This window comes from Cheilinus undulatus, linkage group 19 (assembly GCF_018320785.1).
Source record: "Cheilinus undulatus linkage group 19, ASM1832078v1, whole genome shotgun sequence".
NCBI classification, from domain to species: Eukaryota; Metazoa; Chordata; class Actinopteri; order Labriformes; family Labridae; genus Cheilinus; species Cheilinus undulatus.
Genome location: NC_054883.1, coordinates 1,993,699 through 2,011,307, shown reverse-complemented (window position 1 = coordinate 2,011,307; position 17,609 = coordinate 1,993,699). Strand labels below are relative to the sequence as shown.

At 37.5% G+C, this 17,609-nt stretch overlaps 1 protein-coding gene across 4 annotated transcripts in view; it reads left to right on the top strand.

Moving 5' to 3' along the window:
* The window catches only part of sema5a (sema domain, seven thrombospondin repeats (type 1 and type 1-like), transmembrane domain (TM) and short cytoplasmic domain, (semaphorin) 5A), a 262,200-nt gene that overhangs the window by 234,149 nt on the left and 10,442 nt on the right, over positions 1–17,609 (top strand). For 3 of the 4 annotated variants that reach the window (XR_005993366.1, XM_041813626.1, XM_041813628.1), the window contains exons 18-20: positions 6,106–6,276; positions 6,477–6,632; positions 12,183–12,227. Coding sequence is in view for 3 of the 4 variants with exons in the window: in XM_041813626.1 (XP_041669560.1) it covers positions 6,106–6,276; positions 6,477–6,632; positions 12,183–12,227 (372 nt within the window). In the remaining variant the exon portion in view is untranslated. The remainder of the gene's footprint in view (positions 1–6,105; positions 6,277–6,476; positions 6,633–12,182; positions 12,228–17,609) is intronic. The other variant, XM_041813627.1, reaches the window with a different exon arrangement.

Genomic DNA, 17,609 nt, shown 5'->3' with positions numbered 1-17,609 from the left:
GATAAGAGGTGTGACGAAGACCCCAATTTACACCAGGAATCAGAGACAATCCCTGTGGCGCTCCACTATGTAATTACATTGCTGGGTAATTATGCTGCCAGCTATGGGAGGCCATATTCTGTTGTGAAAAGCCCTGAGACAATGCGTTTTCAACACCCCTCCAGCGGAAGAAGGAGAGGAAGCTTTCTAATTAAAAGAACGCTCCGTCTGATGGAGGAGGTAAGCTGTCTAAATGGAAATCCAGCGCTTAGTTTGGCATAAAGCGCACCTGCATTCCTGTACAGGCAACAAGCAGGCGCGCTGTCTCACAATTATTTATCAACCCCCCCCCAGAAGAGAGACTAGGTGTCCCACCAAAATCTACGTGTCATCTTCCATCCTCACCATCCATCTTCATCACGACTGTGAGCAAGCAAAAAAGACAAGGGGCTGAACAGCCATCAATACTATTTTTACAGCTTGTTAATTCATTCAGCGAGAGTGAACGGCATTCAGCTCCCAGCAGCTTGAGCGCTAATAGGGTAAGCTGTTATCAGCTGTGAGCTCAGATGAAGACGTCGGAGGGATGTTTGAGAGTCAGATTTGCTTGTAAAGTTGCTGCAAGTGTTCCCCCATGAGTAAAACCTCGAGTGCTTGATTCCCCTGCGCCGGATCCCTGCACTAATACATGTATTACACCTATTCTGTTGAGGCTAATAATACCATAGCTACAATATGTTGATGAACAACTCTGCTCTCTTGTCCCCCAAAGGAACCGACTTAACACAGCCTGAGTAGCAATGAATACTAATGCATCCTCAATTAGCACCCCTCTGAAAGTGAGATATTATTTCCAGGATGGCGTACTGAGCTGCTAGACCAATCACAATCCTCCTATGGCTAATCCAGTGCCTTTTAAGAGCACTGTGGAGAAGAAGAAAGAAAAGAAAGAAAGGTGTTATGGCTGCCATCCATCTGCTTGGGAAACAAATGAATCCATGTTTTTTTCTTGTGTCTGCGCCCCAGATGAGACGATCCGTCATGGAGGGCCAGGGATCGACTTATGTGTCACTTTGCGATAGAGAAATTACACTGAGATGACAAAAAGCTTCAGCAACTTCAATTACCTGCACTGTGCTGCCAGCCATCATCAGGTCTTTAAAAGCAATTCTCAAGTGGCTGCGAAGGGGGAATATCTCTCTGCCACAGTGGAGTCAGGTTTTATCCGGATGAATGGCGAAGCTTATTTACCTCTGTTTTGATTCAGGTTGGAAAGATTTCCCACGTTTATCACTCTTTTTCCCTCCTCTGAAATTCTTCCACCTCTGTTCCTATATTTATCTCTTCTATTTATGCATGCAGGTGTTTTTTACTGCCATTTGTTTGGCACTACATGAAGAGAGGAAGAGCAGTGGCAGCCTGCGACGCTTCATTTATCTTTATTAATCAGAGGCAAAAGCCCGGTTCAGGAGGTCAGGCTTTAGCTTTAACAGCTGGGTGGAGCACACTTTCTGCTGCTTCAAAACACACAAACATGTTGTAGATTACTGTATGCTAGGGTGTTTGTGATCACATCAAATTGCTTGGTGGTTCGAGGAATGTTTCTTTGACAATTCCTAGACACAAAATAAAAAAATCCCATAATCTCTCCTGGTGTAATTGTCTGGTTTCTAACAAAAATATTCAGTTACACTAATTCTAAGCCACATTCCTCTGAATAATCTAGATTAAAATATTTTCTTAAGTGTATCAAATGCAAAGAATGAGGTTTGCGTAATTACTAAAAAAAGAAAAACTTGTAAATGGGGAATCCAGTTTTGCTTGATGAGTCTTGAAATCTGATGTACTTATTTTGTAGCAGAAGTAATTTAGTGTACCCACCAAGCAGTGTTACTTTCATTGACTAAAAATCTGACTAAAACTATTCCTCAACAGCCTTTTTTCCATGACTGAAACCAGACTAAGACTAACAAAAATAGATCTGTGACGACTAAACTAGACTAAAACTAACAAAAATAGATCTGTGATGACTAAAACTAGACTAAGACTAACAAAAATAGATCTGTGATGACTAAAACTAGACTAAGACTAACAAAAATAGATCTGTGACGACTAAAACCAGACTAAGACTAACAAAAATAGATCTGTGATGACTAAAACTAGACTAAGACTAACAAAAATAGATCTGTGATGACTAAAACTAGACTAAGACTAACAAAAATAGATCTGTGATGTCTAAAACTAGACTAAGACTAACAAAAATAGATCTGTGATGACTAAAACTAGACTTAGACTAACAAAAATAGATCTGTGATGACTAAAACTAGACTAAGACTAACAAAAATAGATCTGTGATGTCTAAAACTAGACTAAGACTAACAAAAATAGATCTGTGACGACTAAAACCAGACTAAGACTAACAAAAATAGATCTGTGACGACTAAAACTAGACTAAGACTAACAAAAATAGATCTGTGACGACTAAAACCAGACTAAGACTAACAAAAATAGATCTGTGACGACTAAAACTAGACTAAGACCAACAAAAATAGATCTGTGATGACTAAAACTAGACTAAAACTAACAAAAATAAATCTGTGACGACTAAAACCAGACTAAGACTAACAAAAATAGATCTGTGATGACTAAAACCAGACTAAGACTAACAAAAATAGATCTGTGATGACTAAAACCAGACTAAGACTAACAAAAATGGATCTGTGACGACTAAAACTAGACTAAGACCAACAAAAATAGATCTGTGACGACTAAAACCAGACTAAGACTAACAAAAATAGATCTGTGATGACTAAAACTAGACTAAAACTAACAAAAATAGATCTGTGATGACTAAAACTAGACTAAGACTAACAAAAATAGATCTGTGATGACTAAAACTAGACTAAAACTAACAAAAATAGATCTGTGATGACTAAAACTAGACTAAGACTAACAAAAATAGATCTGTGATGACTAAAACTAGACTAAGACTAACAAAAATAGATCTGTGATGACTAAAACTAGACTAAAACTAACAAAAATAGATCTGTGATGACTAAAACTAGACTAAGACTAACAAAAATAGATCTGTGATGACTAAAACCAGACTAAGACTAACAAAAATGGATCTGTGACGACTAAAACTAGACTAAGACCAACAAAAATAGATCTGTGATGACTAAAACCAGACTAAGACTAACAAAAATAGATCTGTGATGACTAAAACTAGACTAAGACTAACAAAAATAGATCTGTGACGACTAAAACCAGACTAAGACTAACAAAAATAGATCTGTGACGACTAAAACTAGACTAAGACTAACAAAAATAGATCTGTGACGACTAAAACTAGACTAAGACTAACAAAAATAGATCTGTGATGACTAAAACTAGACTTAGACTAACAAAAATAGATCTGTGACGACTAAAACTAGACTAAGACTAACAAAAATAGATCTGTGATGACTAAAACTAGACTAAGACTAACAAAAATAGATCTGTGATGACTAAAACTAGACTAAGACTAACAAAAATAGATCTGTGATGACTAAAACTAGACTAAGACTAACAAAAATAGATCTGTGATGACTAAAACTAGACTAAGACTAACAAAAATAGATCTGTGATGACTAAAACTAGACTAAGACTAACAAAAATAGATCTGTGATGACTAAAACTAGACTAAGACTAACAAAAATAGATCTGTGATGACTAAAACTAGACTAAGACCAACAAAAATAGATCTGAGACGACTAAAACTAGACTAAAACTAACAAAAATAGATCTGTGATGACTAAAACTAGACTTAGACTAACAAAAATAGATCTGTGACGACTAAATCTAGACTAAGACTAACAAAAATAGATCTGTGATGACTAAAACTAGACTTAGACTAACAAAAATAGATCTGTGACGACTAAAACTAGACTAAGACTAACAAAAATAGATCTGTGATGACTAAAACTAGACTAAGACTAACAAAAATAGATCTGTGATGACTAAAACTAGACTAAGACTAACAAAAATAGATCTGTGATGACTAAAACTAGACTAAGACTAACAAAAATAGATCTGTGATGACTAGAACTAGACTAACAAAAATAGATCTGTGATGACTAAAACTAGACTAAGACTAACAAAAATAGATCTGTGATGACTAAAACTAGACTAAGACTAACAAAAATAGATCTGTGATGACTAAAACTAGACTTAGACTAACAAAAATAGATCTGTGATGACTAAAACTAGACTAAGACTAACAAAAATAGATCTGTGATGACTAAAACTAGACTAAGACTAACAAAAATAGATCTGTGACGACTAAAACTAGACTTAGACTAACACAAATAGATCTGTGACGACTAAACTAGACTAAGACTAACAAAAATAGATCTGTGACGACTAAAACTAGACTAAGACTAACAAAAATAGATCTGCGATGACTAAAACTAGACTAAGACTAACAAAAATAGATCTGCGATGACTAAAACTAGACTAAGACTAACAAAAATAGATCTGCGATGACTAAAACAGACAAAAACTAACAAAAATAGATCTGTGATGACTAAAACTAGACTAAGACTAACAAAAATAGATCTGCGATGACTAAAACTAGACTAAGACTAACAAAAATAGATCTGCGATGACTAAAACAGACAAAAACTAACAAAAATAGATCTGTGATGACTAAAACAGACAAAAACTAACAAAAATAGATCTGTGATGACTAAAACAGACAAAAACTAACAAAAATAGATCTGTGATGACTAAGACTAACAAAAACTAAGTCTATTTTTCGTCAAGATGGCTAAAACTAGACTAAAATGTAATGTAGTTTTTGTCAAACGTTCAAAATCTGTGATATTTCTCCACTGTGGGTAAATCTGTCAAAAAACAATGCAGCTGTATCTCTTCTGCCTCTCAGCTGTAGAAAGCAGGGACCCCAGGTTTGGCAGAGTGCAGAGAACACACTACCATGGTCTTGATGGAAAATCCTGAGTCCGGCCAGTCCGACATTCACAATGTGGTCTTAAGACCGGTCTCAACACCAAGACCATTCTCAAGTATTACAACACTACCAAATTAAAACAACTTCATAAACTGCAGCAGTGAAAGATAGGCAAATGAGGACTCAGATTCCCAGTGACTTGAATCAAAAGGATATCTGCCTTTAGAAAATCCTGATTCGCGCTCATAAAAAAGGTCATCAGAAGGAACGACTGAGGCCACTCAATGGTTGGACATGGAACAGGAAATGTGTTCTATAGAAATACTCACTCATTATTTATGGATTAAAGATGAACTTTAAATATTTATAAACACCAAGGGAAATGGACGGCATATATGTGTGGGTGTGTGTATATACATGCACACACGCGCTTTAATCCTGATTATTAAGAATAATAATTAGTGCATACTTTTCTTTAAATTATGGTTAATCTCATGCTTTATCGCCACTTTCAGCACACTGCAGGGTCTCACTGTGGCCACAGTGATGTAAAATAAGTCTGCCAATGCTTCTCCATGTCTCATCAGCTCAGTGGACAAGTCGAAATTCCTCTGTCTTGTTATCAAAAATTACACCCTCTACTGTTCCCCTTCTTTCCTTTTCAACCCATAACAAGTTATTTTCTGTGGCTAAGAACATGTATGCTCTTAGGTCTACCCAGAGTTCCTTGTTTTCTTTCAAAACAAAACCAGGTGTGTATCCAGGAAGTCATCTACCTTTTGTTTAATGCTGTGTTACATTGACCTGGGACGTTCGATGTCGGAGCTGGGGATGACATCACACCTGAGCTGAATGTGTCCCAACACAGGGTGCCGAGGTTGTTCAGAGTTTCTGAGTTGGGAAAATTAGTTCAGGGTGAATTTGTGATGACATATCTGACTGCGACCTCAGAACTACCGAGTTACAAGGAGTGGAACCACGACTGAAAAACAGAGTTTATTATGACTGCTGCAGAAACAGACTGAATCTAGGGAAAATGAAGGGGATGTTTCCTGTTACACTTGCTTGTTTGTCTGTTTCGTTGAGCTCCATGTTTTACTCAGAAAAAAAAGTTTTCAAAATGATTATGGCTTCTATGTATTGACATAAACAATCTGACATTGATGTCCTGCGTTTAGTGGACGGCAGCTGGTCATGCTGGTCTTCATGGTCCAAGTGTTCGGTGACATGTGGAGGGGGGCACTACATGAGGACGCGAACCTGCAGCAACCCCCCGCCGGCGTACGGAGGGGACATCTGCCTGGGTCTGCACACTGAAGAGGCACTTTGTAACACACAGGCCTGTCCAGGTACACACACACAAACACACACTCTTAAACTTTAGTGATAAGCAGCTTAGGGCTGTGACTCGGCCACCAATCCATCACAGGTTCATTGGGTATTTTTTTAGTCCCTCTCGGCCTCTCCGAGTGCACTCATGCATGGCTAATATGCCGCTGAGGGCACCCTCTGGACAGGCTGTGAGATACACTGTCATTCCTGTTTTCAGAGAGTTGGTCCAGCTGGTCCGAGTGGTCCCACTGTGACTCCAACGGTGCCCAGATGCGTGTGCGCCACTGTGACGTCCTGTTCCCAACTGGAAACCAGTGCTCAGGGAACAACAGCGAGACCCGGCCATGCTCTCCTGACTCCAATTTTATACCAGGTGATCACAAACACAGTTTTACCTCCCTAGGAAAAAGTCCTAAGCACTGGAGCATGACTCAACACACAACTTTTAGAACACACACTCATTCTGCACACCACCCACCACCATATGCCCACAGCAGTAATTCCCTTCATTTCCAAGAATCTTGTGATAATGAAATACGTTACCGATCCCTCTGAGGGACACGTCTGCGTGGTCAGAGGTCAGGTTCAGCGACAGGGCAGCACTTTTGGGGATGGTTTGGGATTAGTGTCTTGCTCAAGGACTCCAGAGTGCGGCAGGTGATTACATGAGGGCATGAACCCGGGTGCCACACTTAAGAGCTGTCTCTCTCCTCATTTCAACATCCCCGCTGTTATATTAGTTTCATTATGAGCCTCGGAGTCTTGTCGGGCAATGCAAAAAGCACTTACACCAGCAGTTTTAGTGTTCTCTTCCAATGTTGAAGGAAAAGGGGGAAATGGCTGCTGTATGCTGTTTCCTTCACACGCCAGGTCATTCATCTATGTAGATGCTCTTAATGAGCAGCCATGTTCAGAATGAATTACAACTGTGCTAATGCTAAAACTACAATCTAAACATGTGTATTTTTCTAATTATTTGGTATTTTATTAGAGAGATAGGACTGTTGGATACCTGAGGAGGGAGGGTGGGGGGTGATATGCAGGAAAGGAGCCACAGCCTGAGTTTGAACCCGTACTTCCTGCTTCCAGAAACACGGCCTATAGACAGATCGTAAGAATAATTTTCAAAGTATAAAGAGTGTCCTGGTTTTTCTAACAGCTTCTGTTATCTTTATTATTTCAGGACTTTAGTCATGACAGCTGAAGTCATGAAACACACTGTTAACATACCTTGGTATTTGATGTTACACCTGTCTTTCATGTCCTTCTAGGGAATTCAAAATGTCTCATTTATTGAATGTTTAGTTTTCTCTTATTTATTGTTAGAGAACAGACGAATGGAAGGCCTTCAAATTTTAACATAAGGTGTCTCAGGGAGTTTATTAAATTTTAACTGTACTTGAGTTCATTATTTTTGTATTCAGTTGTACTAGAAAGGCTTAAAAATACCAACAGTGTCACTGCATTTGTGCTTAGAACAATGATGAGGCCCAGCACTATGGGTAGTTTGCCTATAGGCAGGGGCAGGCCTGCTTGAAAGTACCTGTATTTACACAAAAGGAAAACCTTTGATTTTGTACTGAAAATTACTATTTCTTTATGCTACATAACATTTGTATGATTTGAGTTGAGAAATACAAACTTCAAAAGTGCTCTTCTTCTCTGCATTTTTCTTGATAACCAAGCCTGTAGACTACTGATAACATCTATGTTATATACTGTATCTAAATCACAATATTTTACCCCATAATCTCAATCATACATCTTTACCAGATCGTGCAGCACTACTATTGGGTTTATGGACAAAGCCACTCAGCCAGTGGTTCTCAGTGTGTTGTTTTCAGAACCCACCGCCAACTCCTCCATGAGAAAAGTGTGACCTGTATTTGAAGAATCTCAACCAATCAAGTTACTTTGATTATAAAAATGTTACCATGGACCTTCAATGGACACAGAAAATGAAAGAAAAGGAGATAAAAGAGTCAAAATCTTGAGAAAAGTATGAAAATGTACTCACTATCACAGAAACACAGAGTCAAATAAATGAATAAAAACACTATCCTGTCTCACTTTTTGGTTTAGAACCAGCCACCTGAGAACCACTGAGCTAGGCTAACAGTGCCCCATGTTTCTCTAGTTTCTAGTAATAAATATCATAAATATCTCATTAGATTATTTTAAGCTACATTCAGCTTCAGATATGGATAAAAACGTCTATTTCAAGTTACAAAAGCCAAAAATAATTCTCACTAAGTAAAAACAGGAAAATCTGTCAATTGAGCAAGCTAATAAAATAAACGCCCTGAAATTAGATGGACTATCTGAAAAAAGTACATCTCATTTCACAAAACTCAGCACTTTCATATCTAAGTAAAGATTTTAATCTGAATTATTATGGCTTTGAAAAGGCTAATGAAATGATTTTTTCACAACAAATTTGACATAATATGTCTAAAACAATCTTCTTTAGATTTCAGTTTTTGCTGTGCTTATCAATGCAGCTTAACAATGACGATAAAAACAGAAAATTAGGGGAGAAAGTCAGCATCCTCTCAGGATCCTTGTTAAAGATATAAAACTGTTTGTATTTTGTGTGTCCATTGGTATGATGAAGAACAACAAAGAAGGGAGAGTTGCTGCATTTAGTAAAAATAAAAACACTGCTGACCAGCTCCGCTCACACACCTGAATCATTTTTGCATGTCTTTAAATCTGTGTGGAACAGCAACATACAGACTAGCTATGGATGGTGTCAATGAAGAGGAAAGAGCCTGGAGACGTTTCTTTGAGGAACTGTAATAATCTTGGTCCTTGCTCTCTCTAGCACAGGCACCAGCTGGCTTTGAAAGGCTTTATATCTCTAATTCACCCTGCATTCTAAATAATAAATCCTCACCTGTATTATAATACATGCTGATATTACCTGAGATTAGGTGTCTTCCTGTTCATTATGATTAAACTAATCACAAAGTCTCTTAAGCAGACAGAGGGAATGGCTTTCTCTCCAGATAGAGCTCTGACAAATCTCACATCACAGGTTAATATCTGGTGAGAATCGATGCTGATGATGCACAGGAGAGAGAGGAACATGTGGTTTTCACTCTCTCTCTGCTTCACCTTTGAGGTCCGGCCCCCAGGACAGAGAAGTACCGCCAGGTGCACCAGTCACTCTGACTTTTACATCTGAGTTCTGTTTTCTGGTGAAAAATGGCTGAAAGGCTTCTTGGGTTCAGAACTGAGGAAACCTTTTGGAGAAGAGGCGAAACGTCTCCAAAAAACTGGAACCAGTCCAGTTGCCACTTGATCCGCGTTGGATCTCCCCAGCCAAGGGGTGTCAAACTCAAGGCTCGGGGACCAAATCCAGCCCGTGGTGCAGTTATACCCGGCCCACCAGATCATGATATTTTTATTAGAACTGGCCCACCAGTATGAGGTCTGCAGATTTCCTCCAGTATAAAAATGTAAACCCAGCTAGATGATTTAAGATATCATTGTTGAATCATAACAATTAGAAAAAGTAAACGGTAAAAATAATTTGATAAAAAGTCAGGAACTTGGGGAAGAGATTTGTGTTTTCTCTATATTTTCAATTTTGCATCTCACAGTTGTGACTAAAAGCTAAGCTTTTGACTTTTTATTTCATATTTCAACCCTTACATCTTATACTTTGACTTTTATCTCATATTTTTACCTTTTAGATTTATAATACTCAATTTTAAATCCTATGTTGACCTTTTAAAGTCATGAGTTTGACTTTTATCTCATGTTTTGACTTTTTTCAACTCCTAACTATATTTTATTTTTATCTCATCTTTTTTACCTGTAAAACTCATGCTTTAATTTTATCTCAGTTTTTTACTTTTTAAAGTCATAATTTTGACTTTTATCTCATGTTTTGACTTTTTCAACTCCTAACTTTAACTCAAGTCTAATTTTTTACCTTTAAAACTCATGAATTTGAATTTTATTTCATTTTTTGGCACTTGAAACTCATGATTTCGGTGTTTACCTCATATTTTGACTGTTAAAAATCTTGTTTTTGAATTTTTTTCTCACTTTTTGACATTTATAAAACATGTTTTCAGTATTCTATCTCATATTTTGCCTTTTAAAAAAACATTATTTTGACTTTAAATGTCATGTTTTTACCTTTCAAACTTGTAAGTTTGACTTTTCATCTCAGATTTTGAGTTTTTAACTTATCATGTTCACCTTTTAGTCACAAAATCATTTATCATCAGTGCCGAGTTTTTTTTACCCCATAATTCATTTCTGCTGGAAATAAGGTTGACGTTTTATGGTTAACTAGAAAAGCACTCAGAGAGCGCAGACCTTCATTAGCCCTATTTCCCAATAGTAAAGAATCCTTTAAAAAAAATCCTGGATCCAGACTGTGATCCGGATCTATCCCAAAATCTAATCAGTTCTTCCTTATGCCATTTCTGACATTTCCTGAAAATTTGAGTTATGTTGCTAACAAACTAAAAAACAAACCCTGCCGATCACATAACCTCCTTGGCGGCGGTAAATATCGACCCTGTTAGGCCCTCTGGTTAGACCCAAGTTCAGAATCCGGCCCCTGCTGTGACTGAGTTTGACACCCCTGCCTTAGCCTCTTTTATTTTTTTTCCACAGGAAAAATATATTTCAATGAGTAATACCTTTGATGGCTGAAAGAAAGCAGGCTGAGATTTTCTGTCATGAAGCAGTGCCTACTCACAGGTAATAATCATCAGGTGCAGTTTTATCCACAGGGGCGCCACAATCAACACAAAACCTTCCTCACAGGAGCTTTAATCAGGCCTCATGTCGTGTTTTGCTGCATGTTTGAAGGTTGCAGTGATTATGAAATGCTAGCACACAGACAAGTCTATTCTGTGTATGTTTCTCTCTTTTATGACTCACAGCACACATAAAAGCATTCTTTTTGATTTTACCCATTTGATCTCCTTTTATAAATCTTGCATGGGAAGACTCAAACAAAAGACTTTGAGTTTGAAATAAATATAAGAGCTTCAGTGGTCAGGCTACCTTCTCTTCAGAAAAATAATCATTTATTGACCCTTAATTCAGCATCCCTTTACTCACTCTACTAGTCTGTGTATTTGATTTTGTAGTGCTTTAAAAAACATGCTCTCAGGGCTTTAATGCCAAGAATTGCTCGCACTGCAGCCTATTGTTCCATCTTTTTCTGAAGCACTAAAAGTTCAGAAACTCCTTCTAAACAGATACATGCACACACACACATCTCTCACACACACCGTTTGTATTGATGTCTGCTTAGACAGGCATCTCCCTATTGACAGCCAGTAATATGAGACAAGCCTAAGCATTGATCCCTGCTCCACATTGATCATTAAAACTCCTCCTTTTAACAAAAAGAGCATGTGCTCTGTACATTCTCTGACTACAGCGCTATAGCTGCTACATAAATAATGTGCATTTATAACAGAAAACTTTAAACAAACATGAAGACAGTCCTTGAGTTCTTAAACTTGACAAATAATTGATTATTAGAGAGAATAAACATTTAATTGAAACACAAATGTGTAACCTTTTTGATATTAATTAGCAGGAACATAATAGTCCTGAAAAGCTTTCACAGGTCTTTATAGAATCACCCATTTACCTTTATACCTTATCATTCATCTCTTTAATGGAAACTGTAGTCCATTAAGGTTCATTAGCTGCGTCTTGTACTTCATTTCCTTTAATGAGAGCTGATTCTTGTTATAAACTACTCCAGGTGCCACCGCAGTGATGAGCTTTGGATGTTTTTTATGATAATCTGGATCATATTGAGTATAGCCTTCATCTCCTCTCTCACCTTCAGGGGGACTCTTCGTCTCCCTAACAGGGCTGTTTGTCTCTGTTTATGGTTTTTTGCCCTAATTCTGCTGCCTTTTCCTCTTCCTTTTGTCAGAAGTCTCGATTGCTCGCTCAAGCCAGGAGGAGATGCGATGTGGAGGTAATTCCCAGTATGAGTGTGTGTGTGTGTGTGTGTGTGTGTGAGAGAGAGAGAAGTAGGAGGCTTAACACCTGCTTGTGCACATTTACAGCAGCTTTTGAAATAAGATATCCTGCTTAAAAGTACATAAATCCAGCTTTTAAAATAGCGGAGATACATGAAAGAAAACTGGCAATCATGTCTGTTGGCAGTCATGAAAGCAGCGTATGAAATACGTCAGATTCTGTTTTGAAAATGCGCCACACTTCTAAGCCGTAAATATCTTTTCCTCCCAAAATAAAGCCATGTTACAGGCAGCAGAGTCGACAACATCTTTGCTTACGCTGCTGTATCCGTCTGTTCAGTAAAACTGTAATCCTGAAAATCCAAAACACTGCAGTTTCCACAGTTACTGTTGGAGTTTGAGAGCATCAATAAAATCATTTTTTACAGTGTCGTCTTACTGCCCAGCTGCAGGAGCCAACATATGAGAAGTCTGAGTTGATATAAATGCAGATAAACTTGCCTCAGATGGAGAAAAAACGAGGCTTTAGGGCCTCTTCCACTCTGAGTTTGGCCTCGTACAAAGGCCATGGATGCCTTTACTATTATTATTTAGTATGATGAAACTATATACCGTCTCAGAGGGAGCTGTGCAGCATGCACACAGAGCTGCAGGCTGTTCCTCTCTGTACTTTTTGTTTAGCGATAAGGGCTTTTAATTAAATAGTCCCTGGTTTTATATTCAGTTAGGTACTGTAGTAAATAATACCGACACTAACTCAGAATTTTAATCTACCGACTTTATTTTGAGAGAATGATCTTCAAATTATACAATTAAAATTAATTTATATTCTTAATTCATCACTGGACATTTAGAAAAATAACAATAAAAGACGCTTTAAAACTGACTGCAGAATTGTATATTGTAATTTCAACAGAGATTTAAAATACTAAGGTGAAAGATGCAGCTTAACACTTAGAGGTCCACAGTCTACTTTTCCATTTTGTTAGTTCTTTTCTTTAAAATAAACCCTGCATGGTCAGAGTTCATCAAGTTCATCTTGTTGGGTTGGTATTTATATCTCTCTGAACTAAAAAATCTCACTAGATATCTGCATTTTGAGTCATTTGAGTTTATAAACTCACCAGGAGGCCGCCATGTTTTGGTCTGCGCTAGTACTATGACGTCACAGTGCTGCAGGGCTCCTCGCCGTTCCTGTGCAGTAACCGCTGTTTCATACTGGAAGCCAGTGTTAGGGCTGATCTCAGAGATGCTGCATGTCTCACACACAGAGAATTTTAAGATTTGAGGTCTCTTCTACTTTTCTTTGCACCACGAGAGGTTATCGGTCAAACTAACAGGAAAATGATAAATACAGAGCCATATTTGCCTTCTTGTAGCAAATATTTACGTCCCCGTCAGTAGAATATGTTTGAGAAATCCTGTTTCTTGTTGAACCAGATGAAGGCAACAAGCTAAAATATGTCTGTTTAATAAGGTTGTTCCCCAAACTTATTTATGAAGCTTTCTGTTTCCACACAGTTCAAAATACTGCAGGTAAAGATAAACACTTCTAGTTGGCGCTTTTCAAAGTAAAAGCCCACTTTGGCATTTCTGTAGAGAAACTCCCTCCGTTTGTAATGCTTTTATTTTGAAAAGCTACTGGCACGCTTCCTCTATACACTGAATCCAGTCACTTGTTGGAGTTTTATTGAGGTGAAACGAAGATTGCTATAGCAATGGCTAGTGATGTCACAGTACCAGCGCAGACCCAAACATGGCGGCCTCCTGGTGAGTTAAACTCAAACTAACCAAAATGCAGATATCTAGAGAGTTTTTAGTTTAATATACAAATGAAAGGTACAAATATCTGAACTTGTCTGATCATGCAGGGTTCCTTTTAAAAATTTAATCACTCAGAAAATGACTACTCTGCTCATGTTTGGAACTGTTTTTTTTTTTTTTTTTTTTTTTAGCACAACCTCAGCTTTATTAAATTAAAAACAATTTTTCAAATTTGGATCCTTTACTGGATTTAGGACCATGGGTGTAGCACAGGGAGGAAAGGGGTACCGATTACCCAGGCCCACAGGAGGGATGGGCCCTTGTGACTGCAATGAAAAGTGTGTTTTTATTTATTTTTCTTAGTAAATAGTATTATTATTGATTAAAAGCAAATAAATGAATCAGTTTACAGACTGAAATTTATATCAAATAGTGTAAAATAAAGTACTGTGGGGCCCTGCTCTTCCTTAAATGTCCAAATGCCCAGCACTGCAAAATAATGCTAGAAAATTTAATTTAACTATAGTAAAATTATTGCTCATAGATGTGGAAATTATGGTTAGAAATTCATTAACATGCAGAGATGTTTGTAAAAAAAACAATGACACATCATTTGTTGCTTGGCAATCTGGTTTAGGACGGTCCTGTGTAATATTCTCTGTGGGGGCCCAGAATCCCCCAGCTACACCCCTGTATAGGACCTCAAAGAAAAAATCAAAACATTGAATTCTAAAACTGAAACAAATATGTCATAGTATGCTGAAGGTGTCAGTCAGTTCCAAATTATAAAATGTAGTAAACCTATAAATAAAAGTGGTAAAATGACATATTCTCACCCTCAGCTATTTTAATTTTTCTTTAGTCCTTCTTTACCATCATTCATCTTCTTTTTGTCTGCTGTTGCTCTGTGAATGTTAGATTTCATTTCTGGGCTCACTTGACCTTTCACCCTTGTTGTCCACAAAGAGGCCACAGAGAGGATATTTTATGAAAACAATAACAGATCTGAAATTATTTTGGCTTCATCAAAAAGTTTTTCAAATTTAAACTTAAGTAAGAAAATACGTATTTGTTATAATGAGGCACTCTCAGAGGCCCAAATGTAGTTCTGGCATTTGCCCAAATTCCAGATGGCTAATCGGTCAGCAGAGCAGGTGAGGGAGCGCTGCACTGTTTGTGTGTGCATGGTGACTGTGTTTGTACAAGTGCATCTCATTTAAGCTCCTTTATTTTTGTTGTTCAGTTCAAAAAAGGGAAACTCAAATATCATAAACTCACTACAAACAGAGTGAAAAATTTAAAGTGTTTATTTCTTTTAACCTTGATGATTATGGCCTACAAATAATAAAACCCAAAAAGAAAATAAGAATATTGTGAGAAAGTTTAAGTGAACTACTGATGTCACACTCTACTCGGCAAATTAAGCTGAAACACCTGCAAAGATTTCCTGAGCCTTTAAATGGTCTCTCAGTCTGGATTAGTCTGGATTAGTTTTTTAAGAGCAGGGGTTCTCAAGCTTTTCAGCCCACAACCAAGAAAATAAAGGGGTCAGAGACCGGGGACCCCTGCTGTACCTGAAGGTGGTTGAACACAGCCATGAGCATTCAAGAATAGTCATGTGAAGACAAGCTGCCCCTTGGGGGGAAAATGGCCCAGCCAAACTGGGGGCCAACAAAATCATGGGCCATTATAAAGTTAAGCTGTGGTATCTTATATTTAACCTGAATAATAACCACTCTTATCAAAGAAACAAATATCTTTTATTTCATTTGTGCAGTAAGTATAGCCCTCTTAAAATGTTAATCCTTTTGTTTAAAACAGAATTAAAATAGTTTAAAATAGCTAAAAATGGGTTAATAATGGAAAAAAAATGCTAGGAAAATGGGTGAAATTGGAGTTTAAAAGTAGCAGAAATGAGTTAGAAGTGCCAAAAATGGGATAGAATTGGCAAGAATAATAAAAAATGGCAAAAATTCGTTTAGGTGGCAAAAACAGGCATACAAAGTGGTAAAAGGGGATTAAAAAGTGGCTGAAATAGTATTGAAGTAGCAAAAATATGTGGAAATTTGGTAAAATGGGATGAAAAATTGATATAAACTGACAAAACAAAGGTTAGCTGAGGCAGAAATGGGCAGAAATGTGTTAGACTGGCAAATATATAAAACTGTGAAATGTGGCGTAAAAAGTAGTTAAGAGGGGTTAATAGTGGCAATAATGGGTCAGAAGAGCCAACAATAGGCAGAGAGCGGCAAGATTTGTTTTAGAATTGGCAAAAATCAGCAGAAAAAAGTGATGGAAAGGGTTCAAATCTGACAAAAATGGGTTTTAAGTGGCAAAACTGTGTTAAAGTTGGCAGAATTGTTGATACAAAGTGATAACAAAGGGTTGAAACCTGGCAAAAATAGGTGTGTAATTGAAAATATTCCTAGTTTTTTTAAAGGCATCTGGAGACCCCCTCTCAGTGTCTCACAACCCCCAACGGGGTCCTGACCCCAATGTTGAGAACCCCTGTTTTAGAGCAGGGGTTCTCAACCTTTTCAGCCCACGACCCCCAAAATAAAGGTTCCAGAGACCGGGGACCCCCACTGGACCTGAAGGTGGTTGAACAGTCAGGAACATTCAAGAATAGTCATGTGGAGATAAGGCCGTCCACAAGGGGGAGGTTTCTGGGACCCAGCCAAACTAGGGGCCCATGGAGGTCAGCAAAACCATGGTCCTGGTAAAGGTACACTGCGATAACCATACTTTATATTTGACCTGAATAATAACCACTCTTATGAAAGAAACTAATTTCTTTATTTATTCTATTGTGCAGTAAATAGCCTTTCTAAAATGAAAATTACTTTTGTTAAAAACATATTTTAAATGGGTGAAAAATTGCTTAGATTGGTGAATAATGGTAAAAAATGGTGGAAAAGGTGTTGAAATTGAATTTTTAAAGAAAATAAATGGGTAAAAAGCAGCAAAAATGAAATGAAAGTGGCAAAAAAAATAACCAAAAATGGATTCACTAGCAAAAATGGGCACAAAAAGTAGTAAAAGGGGATTAAAAAGTGGCTTGTAAGTGCAAAAAAAATTGGGGGAAATTAGGTGGACTGGGATGAAAAATTGATATAAACTGGCAAAAATGGGATAACGGTGGTTAAAATGGGCAAAAGGGGGTGTACAAAGTGGTTTATAATGACAATAATGGGTCAATAATAGGCAGAAAGTAGCAAGAATTGGTTTAGAAATGACAAAAACATGCAGAAAACAGTGATGGAAAGGGTATAGAATTGACAGAAATGGGTTTTAAGTGGCAAAAATGTGCTAAAACTAGCAAAACTGGAGTTAAAAAGGGATGAAAAAGAGTTCAAATTTGGTAAAATCTGTTTAAAGTGGCAACAGTGTAATTTAAACAATATTCTTAGTTTTGTAGGGCATCTGGTGACCCCCTCTTAGTGTCTTGCAACCCCCAGTGGGGTCCCGACCCCAAGGTTGAGAACCACTGTTTTAGAGGACAGTCCACAAGGAGGGTAAGCCTCAGAAGGTCACTGCTGTGTTCTAAATTTTTTTTGAGATACTGAATTTTGGGTTTTCATGAACTGTAAGCCATAATCATCAACATTAAATTA